Source organism: Oncorhynchus gorbuscha, linkage group LG21 (genome assembly GCF_021184085.1).
Source record: "Oncorhynchus gorbuscha isolate QuinsamMale2020 ecotype Even-year linkage group LG21, OgorEven_v1.0, whole genome shotgun sequence".
In the NCBI taxonomy this organism is placed as follows: domain Eukaryota; kingdom Metazoa; phylum Chordata; class Actinopteri; order Salmoniformes; family Salmonidae; genus Oncorhynchus; species Oncorhynchus gorbuscha.
In genome coordinates, this window is record NC_060193.1 from 50,499,133 (window position 1) to 50,524,056 (window position 24,924).

Here is a 24,924-nt window from a genome sequence, read left to right on the forward strand (position 1 = left end):
TAGTGTGTTTTATACATCTCTTTTCCACTACTCACACATACTATCCACTCTGCGCCTGAAAACATGTTTACCCTTGACACAGGTAGACCTCATGGCCAGAGATACTGCTAATAGGACTAGGGCATATTGTCACTCAGAATGAGTTGTCCTCAACACATCAATTCCATTTGATTTCCCAGTGAAAACAGGAAATGAAATCAACTTCCTTGCCAATTGCATTGAGCTGACATAATAAGCTTACTGTTTGCCTCTCAGTAGCGCATTGTCATAGGTGCCAATCAATGTTTGAGCTTGATTTAATAGCAGGATGAGAATAGAATTGTTTGTCCTTAAACAGTTGTTTGTTTATCTTATGACCCCATTCCGTTCACATTATAAAATGGTTGTGTACTGCAATCGAGTTATTCCATTTGCTTTGAACATCTCTATTCAACCAATCATCAGATGATGTGCTTGAAAACACTTCCTGTTATCTAACTATAATCTTATTCAGGTTGCCATGCTGCTGTGACTAATCATATCACTTCACAATTTGGCTTACGTAATTCAATTTCGTTGGAAAGTGTGAAAGTCTTGCAAGAATGGTTAACTGTAGCATACCAATAGGGTAGGCCATGTAGGGTAGGCTATTACTCTACTGTGACATACAGTCTACAATAATGCCTTAAGGCAGACTGACGGTTTGTTAAACATCATGTTACACTAGTAATGGCTATTCCAGACCCTCAAATCCGAACTGAAAAATCTATTGACTCATGACAACATTCAACCTATAGGTTCTGTTCTCTCCAAGATACCTCTGTGATGTATTGTGGGGTTTTAATGTTTGTCAGGGCAGCCCTTTTCTAAATAGCTTTGGGATGACTCAGCTAATGAGGTGGGCGTGTGCGCCTTTTAAAAATCTGTTCAATGAGCGAGGACAAATTGCACAAATTGAAGCAAAATAATATGTGTGTTTCCATGGTAACATGTACACAGAGCCTCAAGTGTTTCGGGATATGCAGAAAACATCACCATGGCAACCATCGATCGAACGCTCAATCGCTAAACTTGCACAAGCTACTGACCTCACTGAATGGACATATAGTAAAGAAAGTGCATCATTAGTTGAATCAATGCGCATGTTTTCATATTAGAAGACCTAATGGAATGTTCCAGCCGCTCTCTCTCATTTCTCAGTCAAATGCAATGACCTAAAACCTTCTTGAACAACTCAGCAACCATCAGCAGTAGCAAACAGCACAGTAACTTCAACTACATCATACAATCAAACATTTCATGGTGATTTTCATAACACGCTGTCTGCATGAAAACCAGTGAATTTAAAATTGGGAAGGCACAATAGCCCTGGTTGGCACTCTGCCAAAGACAACATGTTCCTCTCCCTTTGATTCATTCTATTACGACCCTGGCGGGTACAATCCCACTGCTTTAATTGAGAACATATTCATCTGATCCAAAGGACCAGAAGAACCTGGGCCCAGAACTGAGGTGTAGGATGTCACTCTAGGTATCAACACATAGTCATAGCCTATAGGTGAGAGCATAGAAATAGAGGTACACTCAATATGGCCACCGGAATGTTGACTTGAATAACCATTCTAGTCATTCTAATTCAATGGGTGAGAGAGCGTAGAGAAAGAATGTTGACTTGAATGGGAATCCTCGGATATGACTGCATTGACAACACATGTCCATAGCGTTGGTTGCAGGACAAAAGATCATGACATCACCCATTAAAACCCAGCAAACAAACAATGCAGCATGTTCTGAACCTAACTGATCAATTCACCAGTCAGATTCAATTCTGGGCCACAGGAGGTTGTTGTATTACCTTAATTGGGAAGGACGGGCTCCCCAATGAAACTTTAGAATGAGAATCTAAACCCTGAAAATGAACCAACCAGTATGCTACAGACCTCATTTGCTACAGGCCTCATTTGCTACAGACCTCATTTGAGGGCGTCTTATTATAACAACAACCATGTGAATGTGATCGTGAACAGATGAAATCAGTGACAGCTGATGACCCTGTCATCAACTATCGCCCCTCTAATTTTCTAAATCCATTGTTACTGCACGTGTATTCTATGTGATATGATGAAAGAGAATCCAATTCATGTAAAAACAAACCTTGAAACACTCCCAAACTAGCATATCCACACCACAGAGAGAGGACAAGCCCTTGGGCCCTTGGGCTCCAATAATACAAAAATAATTTTCTCAATGGAGGAAAACGGCAACATCTGTTCCGTTTGAAAATGACGGTCGGCTCTTCAATCCTCTCAGAGGAGGATACCACATCGCACATCTGGGGATGAAACATACCAATCCCAAATAGGCCTCCCAATCCCAATTTCTCGTAGGGATACCGCCTGATACCGTGGCCCAGGGAAAAAAAAATGTTTTTTTGAAAAGGGAGATATGTTAAGAGATTGCAGCAAAGGAATGTTCCTTTTTACATCATTGTTTTTACTCTTTATGTTTTCGTTTTACAGGTCCCGTTGACTCTGACAGGGTAATGGATTACTCGTGTAGCGTTGGAGCCACACCAAGGTGAACATCTGCTTGTAATTACAGCGCCGCTGGGCTAGCTAAACACTGGTTGGCCTGTCAGAGACAAAGGATTGATGGACCCCTCCACCTGCCGTGGTCCATCCGTCTTGCTGCCTGAGAGAAAATAGCCCGAGGGAAATCCTGGTATGTCAACTAACAAAGACAACTGGGGGGCTAATGAGGAAGAACATATATCATAAACATACAGTGAGAGCGAAAAACATGGCTAACTATCCGAGCACATCAATTGTGAGCCTTCGTCTCATCTCGAGCATGACTGTCAGGGAGAGACTATATCCCACACAAAATAACCACGGTGAAGCAGGTGAGGTTACTACCACTGGTCTTATCAACAATGACAAAATATTTAGTGTTTCAGGGGATGGTGTGCTTCCAATGTACTATTCTAATTCGCAAATATGTGGGACTGTGACAACACACCAGCTCTAACTCATGACAAACATGCTTGTTTGATAATCAAGTGGAGGGGGGGGGGTCATATGAGGTAGGTTATTTTGAAGACATTTGGGTAGCACAAACTCAAAACTGTAACGACATAAGCATGTGTGCATTAGGGTAACTGAGTTCAACCCTTGAGGTTGAGGGTATAGATTACATCACTGTTACATAACCTATAGAACCAAAACAACTCTGGTATCAAGCAAATCTGACTGTTAAGGAGAGGTTGTAGACATTACCCGAGTCAGGCCAGTAAGACAACATGGGTTCAATTAAATCAGAAACACATTGAGTTTGTCAGTAGAAAAAAGGGCCCATCACAGAATGGTTTATTACTGTAAAGTTTTATTGGTGTAAGTTAAGTACTGTAAAGTTTTATTAGTGTAAGTTAAGTACTGTAAAGTTTTATTAGTGTAAGTTAAGTACTGTAAAGTTTTATTAGTGTAAGTTATGTACTGTAAAGTTTTATTAGTGTAAGTTATGTACTGTAAAGTTTTATTAGTGTAAGTTAAGTACTGTAAAGTTTTATTAGTGTAAGTTAAGTACTGTAAAGCTTTCCTTCAGCATGCTAAAACTTTATGTGTGTGCGAGTGGCCCGTGTGTGTGTGTGTCATATATTTTTGTCATATAACCTCATGTGAAACTAAACCACACCTCCTCCCACTGCTCTATTCAGCCTATAGCATGACCCAAGATCGCTCCCCTCTCTCTCCTTCCTTCTCTCTTGTTCCCCATCCCCCTGTCCATCCAGCCAACCAGCCCAAACACTAAGGGTCTCTGGTGCAAGCGCTCCCTGCTCTCCCTTCCCCTACAGCCGAGATCACCACCTCCGAAGATTGTGTGTGATCTCCCATGCATGCCAGCAGGTAAATCCTCTAGCCTTTAAGCTCAACAGTGCAGTGAGCTAATGAGTGCTCTTAATGATTCCAATATCATATGCAGAGCTTTCAATGATTAGTCAATCATGGGGAAAATGTGGGGGAAAAATGTGCCGCCCCTTGCAATTTGACTTGAGTGCTGCTGCGTGATTATAGCTGGAGAGGAAGGCAGACCTTTCTTCGACTCTTGGTGAATTGGTGAATTGGAGCCTTTTGAATGGAACAGTGGCGATCTCCGAATGGGCGCACAATAACAACAGATGAAGATGTCACAACAAACATGTAAATGTGAGGCAGGAACGCAAAGAAGTGTGTAGCGCTGGATATCTGTTTCAAAACTTGAAAAGTGGTAGCCATAAACATTGAAAATACATAATAATTTTGACTGTATGTTCCCATGTCTCCATATTCACTGTCAATGGTCAATGAATGCATACTCTATGTTTCCCCATTTTCACCAATGCATATACTGTCAGGGGCCTGTGTCTGTTTTTTCTATTTTAAATACCACCCAAAAACGATCTTCTGGTATTTCTTTCATTAGTCCGCTGTTGTTTTTCATTAGTCCGCTAGAAGCTGGGTAGACAGTGGTGGCTGAGTTCCTCACTGGAGATCCAAGTATGTAACTTGAATTTCCGTGCCAAGCTCCCATTGACATCAATGCATGAATAACACAAACGTCTGAGCTACACACGCACTTCTCCAGTTAGGATTTGGCGCTGAATCAGGAAACCTTTAAAACATCATTTGTTATGGTTTTTTTTAAATTTTATGCTATTATAGCACACGTGAAGAATGTCTCCTTTTTCTCTCGCGGGCCTACCAATGCCACAAAGTAAATATGATGTAGTCGAATGTGTGGATGTCATACGCAAAAGCACTTGTGTCCAAATTCTTAAAGACGAATCACAGAACAATCAAAACGATAACGAGCATAACCGAAAGATATCTCGCCTGCACACACAAAACACATTCACGCGGAGGGCCGCACATCTCTCTTCCGTCTCCCCTCAGTTGCTGATTCTAATCTACACAGCTAGAAGCTCCTGAGTTAAGGCATCGTTATAGTAGGATTTACACATATTTATTGACTGGAGGGAGGAAACCCTGAAGTTCTAATAGTCCCCTTTTTAGACTGCTTACGTAGGTTCCCCTGACACATAGGTTGAGTGATTTGGCTTCATACCCAAGCGCTTGTTACTCGAGGTATGCAGGCCACAATGGCACCGCTGTTCTGTGTTTACAACAGAGGATGTTCTCCATTCGTTTTCAATTGTCCTTTGATGTCAAAGCTACCAGGGGTGTCAAACATGTGACCCGAGGCGAAACATGAGGTTTTGGTTAGGTTAAAAGGGAGTGGCTGATCTCGAATGAAATTACCTTTGTCCAACTTTGCTAATTATTGTGCTGTGAGTTATAGACTGTGCCCCAAATTAGAGGTGGCAATGACAGTATAGCTGAGGTATGTTATAAGTATGGCCTTCCAATGTGTGTCAATAACTCTAGGAACTCTAACTGCAAAAGTTAGCTTCAGTAGTCAGCAGCTTCTGGTCTCTCCCTCTCTCAGGTTCTTTGTCTGTCTAGGAGGCAGTCGAGCCAGCCTGAGGCAGCGTGTTCGCTAACTAGCCCACTGGGCATTGGTTTCCCATAGAACCCTCCAGAGAACACTCGGCCATACCCACAGCACGAGAGCATATCACGACATTACTACATCACTACATATCACACCCAGTCCCCAAGAAATAATATGCCCCTCAATCATCCTGATCAGTCGGGACGTCTGGACATAAATGGAGAATCAATCAGGAGCAATCAAGCTGAACGACCACATCGAGCCACATGATCCACTAGTTGGTTTCAGATTAACTTTGGTTCCTAAGGTGGTTTTCTTAGAACCAAGAACTAGAGAAAAACAACAACACAATATTTCACAACGTTACACCATCAAGACTGGAAGTTTTCTGTGGGTGCCAGAAAAGTGAAATGGTTTATTTCCCTCTCTCCTCTCCTCTCTCTCCTCTCCTCTCCGTTCCTCTCCTCTCTCTCCTCCTCTCCTCTCCGTTCCCTTTCCTCTCTTCCTTCCTTCTCTCCTCTCCGTTCCCTTTCCTCTTCCTTCTCTCCTCTCTTCCTTCCTTCTCTCCTCTCCGTTCCCTTTCCTCTCTTCCTTCCTTCTCTTCCTTCCTTCTCTCCTCTCCGTTCCCTTTCCTCTCTTCCTTCCTTCTCTCCTCTCCGTTCCCTTTCCTCTCTTCCTTCCCTGTCTCCGCTCTCTTTTCAGGAAACCGGTGTTTGTTCGCCAGATAACAAACACCGGGGACCTCCAGGCGCACTACACTCGCTGTGACATTTCACACTTCCTGCGAACCAATCGCAACATCCCTCTAGCATGGAGGGACTAAATCTGTGGCCCTTGTGGCCTGTTAATGTGATGTCACGGCAGCTCTGGCTCTTACGAGAGCTTCTTTAGAAAAATGGCTTTAACAACGCTTAACAAACCCTCAAACTAGCCCACTGTGAACGAGCCCCAAGCCACACTGCATTCCATCCACTACCTAGTCTCACTTTGACAGGCGCTGTTAAAAATGAAAAAAAAAACAGGGATTACAACACTGCTTGGTTCCACTGGTCTGGTTTAAAGCTTTGATGACAGGGGGAAGGCCGAGTACCAGGCAAAGCCCCTTTACGAGACACATGGCACCGTTTACACTCGCTACGCGCTAGGAAGCCATCAGATGTTCATGAGAATGTGATTGATGGTTACAGAGTGTTGTGGCTGTGCTGACTTAAGCAGGCTGAAAATGAAAGCGATTCATAACCAGAACGGTTACGCAAGGGGCCTGTAAAGGTGTTTCTCAGATGTCCTGATGGAGAGGTCATTACAGTACATTTGTCCTGTCCTGTAATTCTCCTGTCAAATTTTGACGGGAGATTATTCAGTCAACATACATCAGGGTTTCTTTAAACTTTGGGTTGGGACACTATTTCTTCTTAGTTTGGGTTGTTGGAGGAGGATTTGGTTCACGGGAGGACGGTCAACTACTTAGTTGGGTCTCGAGATTAAAACGTTTAAGAACTCCTGAACTATATGATGGAAGAAGAAGTTGAAAATCCCCACAGATACTTCACACTGGGCACACACTGGTTAAATCAATGCTGTGTCCACGTCATTTCAATGAAATTACGTTGAACCAATGTGGAGTAGATGTTGAATTGATGGCTGTGCTCAGTGCGTTGCTGTTGATGCATCACGACTTTGTCATGAACTGTGTCATGAATGCCTATGTATAGCTAGTGTTTGTCTTTGAACCCTTCCAAATGTACACTCAGCAGGTGATATGACCAATGGGAAAGGAATTCTTACAGTACTTTCTCTTGGACAAAGAGAACTCCATGGATGAATCAGAATGTATGTTGGTATGATTTGGATGATATTTGACTGTGGCACAAAAGGTCACCATTACTTGATGGTTGAATAAGTTGAACACCTCCTTCCACCTCAGAGAAAAGCCTTTCAAAGTTTGTTATTTTTTGTTGTTGTGTGTGTGTGTGTGTGTGTGTGTGTGTGTGTGTGTGTGTGTGTGTGTGTGTGTGTGTGTGTGTGTGTGTGTGTGTGTGTGTGTGTGTGTGTGTGTGTGTGTGTGTGTGTGTGTGTGTGTGTGTGTGTGTGTGTGTGTGTGTGTGTGTGTGTGTGTGTGTATGCATCATGTGCGTGTGCACCCATACAGGCCTGTGTGTGGCATGTATGTTGAATTTTGTCCTTATAATTTTGTTCTTATTTTGTCCTCATCTAGTTTTGTGCACAACAACACTACTACAGTTTGATTTAACAACGACTCACAATGTCACAAGCTGCCACAGTCAGCCATTGCTGCTAATTTCTCTTAACTCAGGAAGTTCTTCCCGGCAGAGGTGTGTGTGTGTGGCAACAGGGCCCAGCTTTCCAGAACCAGGTCTGCATATATCAGCCAGGTCGGTTCGGTCACAGGGTGGGACACCAATACATCACCATCTGGGGTGTGTGTGTGTCTGTGTGTGTGTGTGTGTGTGCGTGCGTGCGTGCGTGTGTGTGTGCGTGCGTGTGCGTGTGGAAGGAAAGCAGTACATGTATAGACATGACAACCTACCAGCATTAGACTGTGTTTATAGTGGAGCGATACCGTGATGCTAATTAAAAATGCCTCATTAATACTCATCAACAAGTATTCAGACTGTTGGACGACATTCATCATCATGAACAAATGAATTGAACACTGACTACACCCACAGTTCAAATGCCGATGGTAACACTCGGCTAAAAGGGAAAGTTGTCCACAACGCTGAACTCCGAAGAGGTCAGCTGAATGTTGCAGTGCTGGAGGGAGGAGGTATAGAGCCGGGCAACTCAGATCAATAATCTGCCAGGAAAATCAATATTTTATTGATTGATTTTATTTTATTTATTGATTTTCCTGGCAGATTATTGATCTGAGTTGCCCGGCTCTATACCTCCTCCCTCCAGCACTGCAACATTCAGCTGACCTCTTCGGAGTTCAGCGTTGTGGACAACTTTCCCTTTTAGCCGAGTGTTACCATCGGCATTTGAACTGTGGGTGTAGTCAGTGTTCAATTCATTTGTTCATGATGATGAATGTCGTCCAACAGTCTGAATACTTGTTGATGAGTATTAATGAGGCATTTTTAATTAGCATCACGGTATCGCTCCACTATAAACACAGTCTAATGCTGGTAGGTTGTCATGTCTATACATGTACTGCTTTCCTTCCACACACGCACACGCACGCACACACACACGCACGCACACACACACACACACACACACACACACACAGACACACACACACCCCAGATGGTGATGTATTGGTGTGTTTATAAGACAATGACTTAATTCTGTTCCCCTGCACTCACAACTTCCTCCTCAACATCCCTCACAGTGACAAATGACTCCCAAACTACCTATTAGAAAGTCTCTTCCACTAAAAGTGTAATTTCATAAAGACACAAATCCTGGAGAGACCCGTTCTTCAGTGAGTCATCGACAGGCCATAATACCGGAGAATTAGAGAGCACTTCCGCTGCATATAGAAATCCCTGTTGACAATATTTGGGGTGAATGAATAAATAATCAATCCATTTTGGTACACCCTTTCTAAAAATACAATTTAGTCAGATATTTTGGAGAGTCTTAATCACACCATGTATCTGTATACTTACTTAGCTAGTTTCCTGGTATGATTTCACCTTCGTTTGGGACTTCTTTACCACAGTTCAAATAGATTCATCTTGGAAAGCAGGAGGTCTGGCCATTAATCCAGCTATCTGCTGACTGTCACTAGAACCACCCAGCCTTTCATACTCTGTTAGGACTTGGCAAGGGAAGAGATAAAGTGCTGGACCTTAACGGTCTTCACTGTATGTTTTCTTAGACAAGGACCCTCCAAGCTAAACTGGGCTCTATCCTCCTCAGGGTCTAAGAGAGAGGGGTGGGGAGCAGCCTTTGCGGCCTTTTCAAAGAAAAAGAAGGAAAACACTATCGTTTTGATCGCTTTCTCTCTCTCTCTCTTTCCTTCTGACATCACAGGAACCCTGTGAAGAAAAGTGGGAAGCGCTTTGTCATTTTTACATTGAGTCTGGAGGGGGTCTCATTGGGGATACACAGCTAGCTCTAGACATGGGATATATACTAACGAGGTGTGGTGTCACGTAACTGGCAAAAGGGAAAGAAAGGTCCATCGTGGCACCACCTATAGAACAGTGCTTGTACTTAGCCACTGACATTTCCTTCGTCATGAATACAAAACATGGAATAAGTGACAAACAACTTTTTCTTCCTAAAGGAACTTGCTCGCCCAGTCCATTGAGAGAGAGTCGCTCAGTCCAACCACACAAGACTGTCAGACACAAGATAAATGTCCACATGCTGGAGATAAGAGATAAGAGAGACTGAAGGCAGAGGAGACAGCCCTCAAGCCCCACATCTCTTCTGACGGATGGTTGTTCGGTCTCCCGCTCATCCCGTCGGTGTTTCCTCTGTGCCATGCACCTCTGACCCTGCCTGTTGGAATCCTCTGGTGGAGAGAGGAGCTATCAGCTCACAGTCACAAGACACGACCAGCAAACATGCCAGGAGAGGGGGGGAGACAAGCACTTTCTGCTTTTTTTCAGCCACACACAATGTTTACCGCAACCAGTTGAAAGTGAAGGGTGCAGTAATTCAGCTGTAATGAGGAGGAATGTCATCCTGACGTAAGAGCTTTGATGTGGAAAATATAACATATTGAGTGGAATTTCAGTGTAGTTGAAAATTCACTAATCAGTGATGCTTAACCTCGCTCGGCCTCCGTGTATGATGATGAGGTGTGTGTGTGTGTGTGTGTGTGTGTGTGTGTGTGTGTGTGTGTGTGTGTGTGTGTGTGTGTGTGTGTGTGTGTGTGTGTGTGTGTGTGTGTGTGTGTGTGTGTGTGTGTGTGTGTGTGTGTGTGTGTGTGTGTGTGTGTGTGTGTGTGTGTGCGCCTGTGTGTGTGCGCGTGCCTGTGTGTGTGCCGGTGTTGTATGCGTAGTTGTATGCGTAGACACACTTGTCGGCCTGACATTCCTCACCTCAGCATGGAAACAATCTACTCTTAAAGGGAAAATCTACTCAAAAACTATAATATATATATATATATATATATATTGTTTCATTAGTCCACTGTTGATACAGTCCCGAAATGTTTTGCATGTCAGCTGTCACATTTTCACGATACTGGACTTTCAAGAAGCAAAGTGTCACCGGCCACATCAGCATGAGCTAAGAGGTCACACACTAGGCTTGAATTAACTATGGCCACCCATACACAGACCTGTGAACGCCACAACACACACACACACATTCACTCGCATGAGCACTCAAGCATAGACACCCGTTTACACATAAAATCAGCACAAGCCCTCTTAGGCCTGTAACCTTCTGTGAATAAGTTGTCTGCAGAATTCTCCTTATATGGTAGAATATGTGCTCTTCATCATCTAGATTGGCAGTGCTTCTGTTTCCAGGAATAGAAATTGAACGTAGAACCATTACACTCACTTTACAGTCTAAAATAAAGTGCTATGTTCGTTCGCTCTTGTAACTATAACTCTTCTGAGCATTCAAGTGTCCATGTGAAATCAAGTGGGAATGTCCTTTCTATCCATTCAATTGTAAGTGTCTTGGGCGCTGCAGGAAATTGGCTCCATGTAAGCAAAGAACATGAATTTGTCAAGGAGTTCCAGTTTTTTGATCAGGGAAAAATATATAAAAAGCTTTTTATATCTACATCATCAAGGGGAATTTACAGGGAAGCGGGGAATCTTGCAGAGTTCATTTGGACACTATTTCCATCGGAAGCATATCCCACTATTTTTCCATACATCATCTAAGTTTTTGAGTGTAGCTGCATAAGCTTTTTCTTTGAATATTCCGCTCCCCTGGCTGGTTGAGTTAGTCTAGCTACACTCCCCCCGATCCTGAACATTTCCTTGACTGCAGTTCAGTGAGCTCCATGACCTTTGACCTAACACAGAGAGACATATCAGAAAAGTTAATCAGATGACAGAGATGTGCTGACCCCTGTCTCACCTTTTGACCCGGTGACCTCTGTAACACCACAAGATTTTCCAGTCCCAGGCTAAATGGGCACTGGAACAAAATAACTGCATCTGATTTTAACGCCCAACATTTCAGCCCCATTGGGCTGTTACGGCGGTTTTAATCCTACAATACTACTCAAATCAAGAGATAAATAAAATAAGAAATCGGTCTGACCTCTTCAAATGTTTTTCGAAAATGATATTAAACAGTACAGCTTATTCCTTGTATTGATATGTGAGGTTCTGGTGAGATTACAGAACCGTATGTAGAGATCCAACACAATGAATCTGTTTCCTCAGAGTCCAATACAACGTGTTATACTGTATCATTAGTTTGACCATGTTGGCTGAAATCACTGAAATTGCCAGTAACAGAAAAAAAATAAGGCCTTGATAGAAATAGATATGTTAGAACTAGAACAGCTCTAACTCAATCAGAATCAATAGAAATCTACTCAAACACTGTTGGAACTGGGCAACATCCTGGAGGCCATAGGATCCTTGCCATGTTCTGTTATAATCTCCACCCGGGCACAGCCAGAAGAGGACTGGCCACCCCACATAGCCTGGTTCCTCTCTAGGTTTCTTCCTAGGTTTTGGCCTTTTCTAGGGAGTTTTCTCCTAGCCACCGTGCTTCTACACCTGCATCGCTTGCTGTTTGGGGTTTAGGCTGGGTTTCTGTACAGCACTTTGAGATATCAGCTGATGTACGAAGGGCTATAAAAATACATTTGATTTGATTTGATTCAATCATGGAGTCAGGTGCCTTGAAACAGCCTTCTTTGTGCGGCCGATCACCTGAGTCCTATTTGCAGAGGGAGTGGTTGTGATTGGGCCAAAGCAAACAGCCTTCAGGAAACAACAAGGACAAGGTGAGCGGAAAACAGGTACGGGGGTCAGACCAGACCCCGTTATGAAACATCTACTTAGTACTAGAACAATGAGAGGAATTTGGAGCCTGTCTGGGCAGGTACTTGGCCCACTGACGAGGCTCTCTGAGTGTCTCCAGGATAGGGAAAAGGGTGGATGCAGGTTCCTTTTGGCCAGTGATGCCTCAGTTAGGGGGAAAGGCAGGAGGGCAAGTGAGAGCATGTGGACAGGGGGACAGAGACAGAGGCCCAGCCACTGTGATATACAGAACTCTTTTGAAGGTCAGCTGACAACACCAGCACGTATGTCATCAGTCATTCAATTAATCAACAATTAAACAATCCAATCTGTAGTCAACGTGTCTGACTTTCTGTCTGCTTCCTCTCCCTGAGTCAGTCACATGCACACAGTAGACAATAGGTCTGTTGCTACATCACACAATGTACCAAATCTGTACCCATTTCCTGCAGTCATATGACCAAAGCGCCCTCTAGTGGCCTCATGGGTGGAATGTTATTCATATTTTTCAAAATTAATAACCATTTCAAAAAATGTTTATGTTTCTATGTCAAACAATGTTGTTATATTTCAGTCTTCTGTGATGTATATAACATGTAATATTGGGATGCAAACTCAAAATGTTACACATTTCAACTCTATATCTGACATGGTACAGGTGTATTATTTTATTAAGCCCATAACCATGTGTGTGAGGTGTATACTTTTGGTATAAAGTAGATCTGTTTAAGACTACCAAGAAACACTCTGTGTGACCCTGAGTTACCCCACTGCAGTAAAAGGTTAAAGGGCACATTGGGCACATTGCAGGGGAGAGTAAAGATGCAGCTTTCGTACAACAGTGATACAAGCCGGAGTAGCAGGATCCAGCCTCAGCAGAGTGAGTGGCAGTTGAGGTTGACGTCACTTCCTCTAACCATGCCACAAGCACGTGCCATCCTGTGTAATGCCCTGACACTAAAACCAGCCACCAGATGACATCAACACATCACCATTTTAGTCGAGGAGGAAGCAGGCAGCAGATGTTTGGCCAAATGAGGAAGAGAGAATCCATCATGGATCCTCAAACTCCACCAAGACAAAAGCATTGGAAGAAAGAATCCGAACACATTAGATAACAACCATGTAATAACACCCGTCTGGGAATGGTCCGGAACAAAGGGGAGACCAACCTCGGTGAAAACCAATCCAGTGGCATCTGATCTTTTTTGACATTTGTGTCATTTAGCAGACGCTCTTAGGGTAAAGAGCAATTCGGGTAAAGTGCCTTGCTCAAGGACCTTTCGGCAGGGTAGCCTAGTGGTTAGAGCCGGAAGGTTGCAAGTTCAAACCACCAAGCTGACAAGGTACAAATATGTGGTTCTGCCCCTGAACAGGCAGTTAACCCACTGTTCCTAGGCCGTCATTGAAAATAAGAATTTGTTCTTAACTGGCTTAACTAGTTAAATAAAGGTAAAATAAAAACAAAGAGCCAAGTAGAGCAGACAGATTCAACGTTTATGCTTCGGCAACCGGCATAGTTCAAATACTCAATATCTCCAATCGGTATGACACTGGAATCTGGAGTATTTATACACAGTGGACAAAATGACAGAATATGGAATTCGTTTATTGGAAGGCTGATGGGGAAAGCTAATGCGGACCTAATCCTCCTTTCCACGCTTTGTCTCCAACTTTGGGATCCTTCGACAGTGATATTACCCGGCAGTGATATGCCAGAGAGTTCACTACTAACAGCCAACCATAAACCACTCCTACACACTCGAGGCAGCAGCACTCAGGTTGCTGTTTCTAAGGCTAGGTGGAGTCTGCTTAAATAGTTACAACGAAAACCAAGGCACTCTGCCATATGATATGTGCAATGTGCTGCCTCCAGTCCACATGACATTCATAACTCCAGAGACAGTGGAAGTTGAACGACCAGTTCATTTCGGGAGAGAGATGCGAACATGTTGTTTATCTAAGTAAACTGTGTGCGAGTGATACCACAACTTAAGAGTCTACACACTTGCACGGGCTTTTCATACACGCTACATTTCATACCCCTCAAGAAAAAAATGTCAGTTGGGAGACCACAGTGTTGGCCAGTGGAGCCAAAGAAATCTGTATTGTTTTTCAATCTGTGGTTGCGCTTTTATGAGTCTTCGCCACAAAAACATAGCTCATAAAGGGAAGTCGACCCACCTAACAGCCTCAGTGGGCAGTAGATGAATTTCCAAGGGGAAAGACAGTAACATGCAATGCTGATCTAACCACTCATGAGGATTTACATGCAGAAGAGTTCTTTGTCACTCCACGATTTGGTTAAGACTCCACTACGTAAACAAAAGACACCACTCACAATTGCTAAAGAGGCTATAGTTGCATTAGTTCAGGTATTATCTGTGATCACCGAAAGCATGGATTTGATTTGTCCTTATCTACCACCTCTGTGGTGCCTGATGGAGTCAACCGCATCAAAACACAATTGTGGCAACATGGGGTCATTGCTCCTATAATGTTTTATGTAACCCCCCTATCTTTTAAATACCCAAAACGTGTAAATGAACCTGTTTCTGAAGGGTTATCTAATCACGTGTTACTTTGGAATGAGCCCTTAATGCATGCTGGGATTAAGCAAACATGCAACACATTCTGACAGGTGTAAGGCGTGTGTGTGTTTCTACTCTGCCTCTCTGACCCTTGCATCATTAGACCACTCTCTCTCTCTCTCTCTCTCTCTCTCTCTCTCTCTCTCTCTGCTCTCTGTCTCTGCTCTCTCTTCTCCCTCCCTCTCCCTCACACTCCCTCCTCTCTCTCTCTCTCTCTCTCTCTCTCTCTCTCTCTCTCTCTCTCTCTCTCTCTCTCTCTCTCTCTCTCTCTCTCTAATAAGAAGCTATATAGAATATGAAGTTAGCACAAGAGGGAAGACTGTGGGCTGATGGTAGGAAATGACAACATGTTCAGTTCATGAAATACTGGAAACACTGCGGTTCCAAAAGCACAGGGCATTAAAGGCTCCACAGAACCTGTTGCTTTCTGTGCTCGGAGCTCTATGTGAAGCCTGAGTGCACTCACTGCACTGAAACCCTGAACTGACAGTGAGAAAAAGAAGACGTATGGCTTTGCTTGTACTGTTCTTTCTTCATCTCTGTGGTAACATCCACTCAGCCAGCCACATAACTCTCCGGAGTCATGAGGCAGCCTACCACTGACCTTAGCTGCCTCTGGCTCTCTCCTCTCCTGGTTTGACATCGGGGAAGGACACTGGATGGCCTATTGTGTGTGAAACTAACAGATTTTAGTTGGCATGGTTCGTTGGTAATTTGAATAGCAGCGGAAATGAGGTGAGGCTAAAACACTACTGCCTGGAGGAAGAAGTAAAACAAGTGTGCATATAGCACGTAGCCTGGATTCATGTCGATGTTGCACAATGTGTCAGTCATTTCTTTTCAGGAAACAATATCCTTCCATCTCTGTCCTCTAACATAAACAAATACAGGGGGAAGCCTATGTCTCAGCTACCAACCACAGTCTGTATAGAGATAAGCATAACACAGAATACTTACAAGGTAAGCGTTGTGCCTCTCCAAGAATACGGAGTCGCCCATGATTCAGAACAAGTGTCCACATATAATGTAGCCTATCCAAAAGTGAACGAGGAAAGAAAATAAATGTTCATCGAATCCCTCCAAAAGTAACGGAATCCTTATATCCTCACCACTCGCTGTATCATCAGTTTCGATTGAAGAAAAAAGCTACACAAAAAAAACAAGACTTGTAACAGGTTTACGCTGAATAGTAAAATCCCCGAATAGGACAACACTTGTACGGTTGGAGGTTATGCATGCCACGGAGGACAGCAGTGTCAGTGCGCAACAGCTCCCGCTCCATGCTGGCTACTCGGCTCTGTAGTGGACCAACTGCTGAAGTTTGCGAAGCTGCGCCGCGGTTCTGAACAGAGAGGAAACTGGTAGGGGAGAGGGGCTAAAGGCGGGGCACCTCAAGGGAGCACACGGAGAGCGAGTGGAGAAAGTGAAAGGGGTGAACGGCCAGTGCAACAACAACATAAAGATATCCCGTGCATTTTCTTTGTGCAGTGATACAATGCATTTCCTGCAATTCTACACATTCTTCCATGGGGTAGTGAGACACTATTGCCATTTTAAAGCTAATTTCTTGCAGTTCTATACATTTTTCCAGTATTTATGCCATGTTCATGATAGCTGTGTGAGAATGACTGGAGGTCAGGGCCCCTGTAACCTAATGTAGTGGTTGTAAAAGAAACGCCTGAGTGGGTCCCCACATTCGGTTTTCAGGGGAAAACATATAGCTAGGTTGAAGATACCTTTTCCCTGAAAACCGATTGTATATTCAGTTGAGGATGGGGCCCTGAGCAGATGCCCTGCATGTCAGGTAAGGTAAACCGGTGATGATTAGGCCTATTATATATAAGGTCTATATAGCTGGCTAGACTACTTTACCTAGCAATAAAAAAAAAACATGTAAAAAGCTATCTGACATGGGCTAATTGAGTGACTGACATAACAACTGGAAAACTGCTGATGCACTACTTTTCTAACTCTCGTCAGTCCGTTGAGAGCCCGACTGAGTTCCCCAGAAAACATTTACAAAACGCACACATAGGCGATTGAAAAGGTGCCTTTTCCAGTGCAACCGGGGTCCATTTCTTCTTCCCCGCTATCAGTGGAACAAACTGTTATAGGCTGTTTACTCAGTCACCCTCCCGTTGTACAATTAGGCTCTATTATGCATAGGTTCTCACAGCGGTGTGTAGTTGGATTCAAAATAAACAGTTCACCCCATTGCTTCTACAGAAACTTACAAAGATGCAGGGAAATGAATGTGTTGTGACGTCACCACTACGCGAAACCCCTTCTGTACATCGTTTGCTGTGGGGATGGGGGGGACTATAGATGAGACCCTCAGACTTCAAAGTTATGCACGATGGCTATGTGTCCCACTACTGTTAAAAGGATATTAAAGAGAACTAGGGGCTAAAAATAAAAGAAATAAATGAAAAAGTCAATTTGGGCTTTAGGGGGACATTGCTGAGTTTGTGCAATGCTTTGTGTGAGACCAGACTTGAGCAATCCTGGCCAAGGTTTGCCTGCAATTTCTACGAACACAAACATGAAATAAAGCGGTTTTGTCAGGTCACAGTGCACAGGGACTAATACTGGCCTCCTGTGAGGGGTTTACAATACATTTTCCAGACTCCTATTCCCTTGAGTTAATGCAAACCATTTCCCTTGCTCTCTATTGGCAAGTTGGCCAAGTGTTTATTGAGAAACTTTCTTCACTGTCCGTCTCTCATGTACTCATGTACTCATGGGCTCTTATAGGGGACATTAATACTGTACCAGCACAGGGGCATGGTTAAACCTCAGGGGACTCAGTTGAAAATGACATGCAGCACATGATTAGGTTATGTAGGCTATACGCACATTCATACACACACACACACACACTAACAGGCTGAATACCGGTGTAATCAGAACGAGACGTGTAAACATCTAAAGAATGTGTGAGGCGCAGCAAAGTGAAATCTGCTGACTAAAAGGAAAGGAGGGTGTTTGCATTACACTACAGTACAGCTATATCAAAGTGCATGATCACGATCAACTGACGTCATCATTGTTACAATCTGAGTATGGAACCTGGGAAACGTGTTCGTTTGGCCAACCCTGCTCCCTGAAATAAACATAGATAATTAAAAATGAATAGGTCATAGAACTATAGATGTATTCTTTCCAACTCATTGAGTTCACTCCACTGGGTAAGCATGAGTTCATATCTGAAGGAGCCGCTTTGTGATCCCCTGGATAAATCCTTTGTCTCCTAAAAGGGTAGTTTGATAGTCCCGGTGTGACTGTAGCTGACACGCTGACATAGAGGCCTGTGCTGAAGAGGAGGGAGAAGGAGGAGGAAGGAGGAAGGAACGTGGCAGAAAATCCCAAAACTCCAGATGTGTTGCATCACACAACATGGAGCGGTTTGTCCCAACCGAGCAGCGCTCTCAGTGTTCAAACCCTGGCAGTGAGAGAGTTTAACTCAAGAAGGAAAGCTGATCAAAAAGAAAAGGTTAGCAGCAGTGTTTTATTAAGTGAAACGGAAGACATGTTTAAGCTCCCACACCTCTCTATTGAGAAAAGGTTGCCAGTTCAGATTCCAAACTGGCCACTGCTATGTTACGTTGAGCGATCCACTTCATTCTGTTCCCACACAGCTGTGTGAGTTAGTGAGTAGGATGAGAATGCCCAACACTATACATTCCATCTTCATCTTGCTGTAGAACAAATGCCTCATTAACGTGTCTGGCAAATGTCAACCTAACCAAGCGTCCATACTGAAGCCTACAAACATATAGCATGCATATCATCCTGAGCTCTTCTTGCAAAATACTCACAGCTCGTCAAAGTGTAGGCCTAATCCAACAAGTGAGAAATCATTCAAAAGTGCAGGTCCCTCCCAGCTTCCTCCCTCACAACGTAAACATTTGAAAGTGTAAGGCTCCGAGATGGGAACATGATAGTCATCATATTCAATCTGACCTGAGTCATCTTGAGCACATACATCTTGAGCCTTGGGATTTTCTCTGTAACCCTTAACCTGCTTCTTGTGCTAATGTTCAGCAGCAGGGACATTTTTTGTTATTGTATTTAGCACTGTGCTTAATTTTTCCACTGTTGATTCTGGCATAGAATGATCCTATTGATGGTCGACATATTTCATAGTCAAGTCATTAATATTCGTGGCAATGAGAGGAGAAAGGTTCAGAGGGGAATAACAAAAAGACTAACAGTTGGACAGAATGTGGAATGTTACTACTCCCCAACACATGAAACATAAACACACATTTCTAATAATATTACTAATTTCTTCTTCACATGCCCCGTTATGCGTCACACCTCTGTTATTGCTGGTTGTGTGTACATTGGTTGTATGGACTATTGCTTTTTGTGACTCAACTATAGCACAACATACAGTGTATTGTCACACCCTGATCTGTTTCACCTGTCTTTATGATTGTCTCCACCCCCCTCCAGGTGCCGCCCATCTTCACCATTATCCCCTGTGTATTTATACCTGTGTTCTCTGTTTGTCTGTTGCCAATTTGTTTTGTTCATTCAGACCTACCAGCATTTCCCCCTTGCTCCTGTCCTGTCTCTATAGTGCCTGTTTCTGACCTTTCTGCCTGACCTGACCCTGAGCCTGCCTGCCGTCCTGTACCTTTGCCCCACTACTCTGGATTACAGACCTCTGCTGACCTGACCCTGAGCCTGCCTGCCTGCCATCCTGTACCTTTGCCCCACTACCCTGGATTACAGACCTCTGCCTGACCTGACCCTGAGCCTGCCTGCCTGCCGTCCTGTACCTTTGCCCCACTACTCTGGATTACAGACCTCTGCCTGACCTGACCCTGTGCCTGCCTGCCGTCCTGCACCTCTGCCTGCCCGTGTTCGATTTAATAAACTTTTGTTACTTCGATATTGTCTGCACCTGGGTCTTACCTTCAAACCTTATTGTATATATAACCCTGACTGAGCCTGCCACCTTCCGTCCTGTACCTTTGCCCCACTACCCTGGATTACAGACCTACCTGACCTGACCTGAGCCTGCCTGCCTGCCGCCTGTACCTTTGCCCCACTACTCTGGATTACAGACTCTGCCTGACCTGACCCTGTGCCTGCCGTCTGCACCTCTGCCTGCCCGTGTTCGATTTTAATAAACAGACCGATATTGTCTGCACCTGGGTCTTACCTTCAAACCTTATTGTATATATAACCCTGACATATTCTACTGTCTGCCATGTGTCTGTTTTTATAACTGGTATTTGGATTGTTTATTCCTATGCCTGATTCCGTGTGAAGTGATTTACTACCTCAGTTATTTCTCCCAAGCTATGCATCTGGAAAATTACAAAAGAATGAAATGCACTCATCTGAGGCCATCCTAATACCTTCTGTCATCATAAACTCAGAGCGTGAAGCAAAATGCAAATGTTTACATCGCTCAGTTACTACGTGCCTGCTTTCTCCAGTCAAGTGACTACATGTCTCTGCACTGAAATCACTGAATCGTATGGAAAATCTCCCATAAAAGGATTTACGACAATCTAATAAATGACAAAATATCCCATAAGTGGTCAAGACCTGTCTAATAAACGTTCACAGAAATAGATGTTGTGACATCAAACTCGACATTAAATACTTGCACGAGTTCTGTTGTTGCCCTTTCTGTGATCGTTTGGTGGATTCGTTTTGTTTATGTGACTCTCTTTCCTCATCTGGACATCTCCCATGATAAAAGAAAAGAGCTAGTGAAACACGGCTATAGAAAAATAATAACATTTAACCCTGTACAAATTTACGGCACTTGTTTGCCCAGTTTTTTCTTTCATTTGAGTTCACGCTCTCCTCTGTGAAAACACCATCCTACGAGATAAGCACAAGAAGGGATCTGGGGAACACAAGCGAGAGTTGAAGAACAGAAGTGGGGAGGGGGAACGCTGAAGGTTGGGTACACACATAAACGACTTTACTGTGGGAGCGACACAAAGCGACCTGGAGTGATGACCTCAAAGCTGGGGAATGCAGTTTCGACCCTTTTCCAGAGAGGAAAATAGAAGAAAAAAAAACAGCCGCTTATTAACCACTGTGTCTCTCGCTGACATCTTCAAGGACCTCGGATAACGCCACTGTACGAACATGAGTTCTTGCAGAGGAGGAGGGGTTAGCGTTAAGACACCCTTCTTCGCATCCACCCCATCCCAAACACACAACCCCCCCTGGGCTGGATTCAATCACCAGGCTTCAATCAGCAGGCAACAGGGACCACTTGCCCTGAATCCATTTCTGTCCTGAGGGTGAACAGGACTTCTATACATATTGTTTACTCCAGTTGTCCCATCCAAGAGCTATTCAAGAGCTATGCTAAAGCTCAAATGGGCAGAATTTATTTTCAAAAACTCGAAGTTAAAAGTAAAGTAGGAAGGAAGTAAAACACTAATCTAATCCAAGTGTTTCAGAAGACAAAAAGGCCATGGCAGTGAGATGGAATCCAGGCTTGCGTGCTTTTTTTGGGTCAGTGTGTCCTAGTTACACCCTCTTGCCTGAATATCTGTCTGCTGACGGCTGGCTATACTTCATCACATGCCTCCCAGTGATGTCGTCATGAAGTTAGGCTTCTCTGGCGAAACTGCACAGCTTGTACTCTCTAGCACAGTGGTATGGTAAAAATTAGGATTAAGTTGGCCTGTGACGGATTGGGAGTGACGTTTACCAGGCTACACGCATAACACTGTGCTCTATTTCTCCCCTTAAGTTTTACATGTAGACAGAGCCACTCACATGAAGCATTCCCTGTTTAGCGGCACTTAAAATATGGCGTAATCTATTCCCCGTTTAGCTCACAACACAGTTTAAGAAATGTCTCTGTTGTGGCTTGGCTTTGTGAGGCTTTTAAAACCTTGGCAAATTAGGTAGTTGGAATGTCATTCGTGTGAGCTGTTAAGGACCTCAAAGTTAGCTTGAGAGGACTTTCAGCTTCTGCGACGTGTCCTCAATGTCTCAATGTCAGACTGTCCTTAAGGGGAACAATAGTCCAGAAGAAACCAATGCGGACACAGAGGAACAGAGGAACTGAAGGCAGGCGTAAACCAGACCTAGACAGGGAAATATGATGTGTGGCTCACGCTGCTTTTACACAGCGACAGAGACAGACATCCTCCACCTACGCACCTACATGTTTTCCACTGACCACCGTTGACGACTGTTGCCATGGCGTCAGGGCCTGCCAGATGTAAGAGACAGCACAATACTATGAATGTCCATACAATGTCAGTGTCACGCGTCACATTGTTTGTCACATGAAACATACACTAAATCTGATAGAGGACTGACTGAGGGTTACTTGACTAAAGAGAGCAACGGGCATCTGGTACGGACAGTTTCACAGAGATGGTATTTACTTGAAGATGATTTGGTAGAATTACACAAACTACAATTATCAACCACTTTAGACTACATCCCTACCTCCATCCCCCTCTCTCCCTTTCCCTAAACCCTTATATCTGAGTCCTACTGTTGGCACCAATACCTTCCTGTGATGCTGTGTCTCTGTCTAAGAAGAGGGAGATGCTTGAGGGCTCCTTGATGAATTACTCCTCAATAAAGCCAATGTCTCACCCTACAGTAATCAGAGATGGCATGTCCAGAGAAAACACAGACTCACTACCGGCTAATGTCTCTCAAGTGACTCCTCTTCTGCACAGCTAAATATCCCTTAATTGCCCTCCCTCAAAAGGAGGGTTGTCTAAATGGGCACACAGGCAAGAAGAGGAATGGCTACTTAAAATTAGGTGATTATATTGCCCTGCGCTGTTGTGGATGTAGTACACGGTCTGCTCTGTACTGTCATTGTGTGATCATGGGTGTTCTGGTCCATTAGGAAATTGCAGCTTGAGCATAGCGTTTGGTCTTATGAATTGGTCTCACAGACAGAAATAAAGCCAGAGTGAGACAACCGGCATCCACACACACGCACACACACACACACACACACACACACACACACACACACACACACACACACACACACACACACACACACACACACACACACACACACACACACACACACACACACACACACACACACACACACACACACACACACACACACACACACACACACACACACACAAGCGAATACAGATGCATGTACGTGGCCATGGACATGCACTGAATGCTCTCACCCATCCCCAGCCCTCTCCTTGTCTCTCCCCTCTCTCTGCTGGCCTTGACAGGGTCACCGGGCCTCTGAAGCCTGACCTAGCCCAAACCCAGTAGACATAACAGAACAAGTACAGTGACAATGTCTGGAAGGGCTGTTCTGGCATGACTATCCTCTCTAAAGGAAACACAACCCAGTCAACCCACTATAGTATACTGAGAGCTGAGAACAACCCACTATATTATACTGAGAGCTGAGAACAACCCACTATATTATACTGAGAGCTGAGAACAACCCACTATATTATACTGAGAGCTGAGAACAACCCACTATATTATACTGAGAGCTGAGAACAACCCACTATAGTATACTGAGAACAACCCACTATAGTATACTGAGAGCTGAGAACAACCAACTATATTATACTGAGAGCTGAGAACAACCCACTATATTATACTGAGAGCTGAGAACAACCCACTATAGTATACTGAGAGCTGAGAACAACCCACTATAGTATACTGAGAGCTGAGAACAACCCACTATATTATACTGAGAGCTGAGAACAACCCACTATATTACACTGAGAGCTGAGAACAAACCACTATAGTATACTGAGAGCTGAGAACAACCCACTATATTATACTGGGAGCTGAGAACAACCCACTACATTATACTGAGAGCTGAGAACAACCCACTATATTATACTGAGAGCTGAGAACAACCCACTATATTATACTGAGAGCTGAGAACAACCCACTATATTATACTGAGAGCTGAGAACAACCCACTATATTATACTGAGAGCTGAGAACAACCCACTATAGTATACTGAGAACAACCCACTATAGTATACTGAGAGCTGAGAACAACCCACTATAGTATACTGAGAGCTGAGAACAACCCACTATATTATACTGAGAGCTGAGAACAACCCACTATAGTATACTGAGAGCTGAGAACAACCCACTATATTATACTGAGAGCTGAGAACAACCCACTATATTATACTGAGAGCTGAGAACAACCCACTATATTATACTGAGAGCTGAGAACAACCCACTATATTATACTGAGAGCTGAGAACAACCCACTATATTATACTGAGAGCTGAGAACAACCCACTATATTATACTGAGAGCTGAGAACAACCCACTATATTATACTGAGAGCTGAGAACAACCCACTATAGTACTGAGAGCTGAGAACAACCCACTATAGTATACTGAGAGCTGAGAACAACCCACTATAGTATACTGAGAGCTGAGAACAACCCACTATATTATACTGAGAGCTGAGAACAACCCACTATAGTATACTGAGAGCTGAGAACAACCCACTATAGTATACTGAGAGCTGAGAACAACCCACTATAGTATACTGAGAGCTGAGAACAACCCACTATAGTATACTGAGAGCTGAGAACAACCCACTATATTATACTGAGAGCTGAGAACAACCCACTATATTATACTGAGAGCTGAGAACTGAGAACAACCCACTATAGTATACTGAGAGCTGAGAACAACCCACTATATTATACTGAGAGCTGAGAACAACCCACTATATTATACTGAGAGAACAACCCACTATAGTATACTGAGAGCTGAGAACAACCCACTATATTATACTGAGAGCTGAGAACAACCCACTATATTATACTGAGAGCTGAGAACAACCCACTATATTATACTGAGAGCTGAGAACAACCCACTATATAGTATACTGAGAGCTGAGAACAACCCACTATAGTATACTGAGAGCTGAGAACAACCTGAGAACACTATATACTGGGAGCTATACT

General features: G+C 43.8%; 1 protein-coding gene across 2 annotated transcripts in view; it reads right to left on the minus strand.

The window, feature by feature from the left end:
- LOC124008372 (rho GTPase-activating protein 6-like) overlaps positions 1-16,343 on the minus strand; it is a 48,898-nt gene extending 32,555 nt beyond the window's left edge. The window contains exon 1 of one of the 2 annotated variants that reach the window (XM_046319602.1): positions 15,935-16,343. In XM_046319602.1, the coding sequence (XP_046175558.1) occupies positions 15,935-15,976 (42 nt within the window). In that variant the 5' untranslated portion in view covers positions 15,977-16,343. The remainder of the gene's footprint in view (positions 1-15,934) is intronic. The other variant, XM_046319601.1, reaches the window with a different exon arrangement.
- Between the last annotated feature and the right edge of the window lie 8,581 nt (positions 16,344-24,924).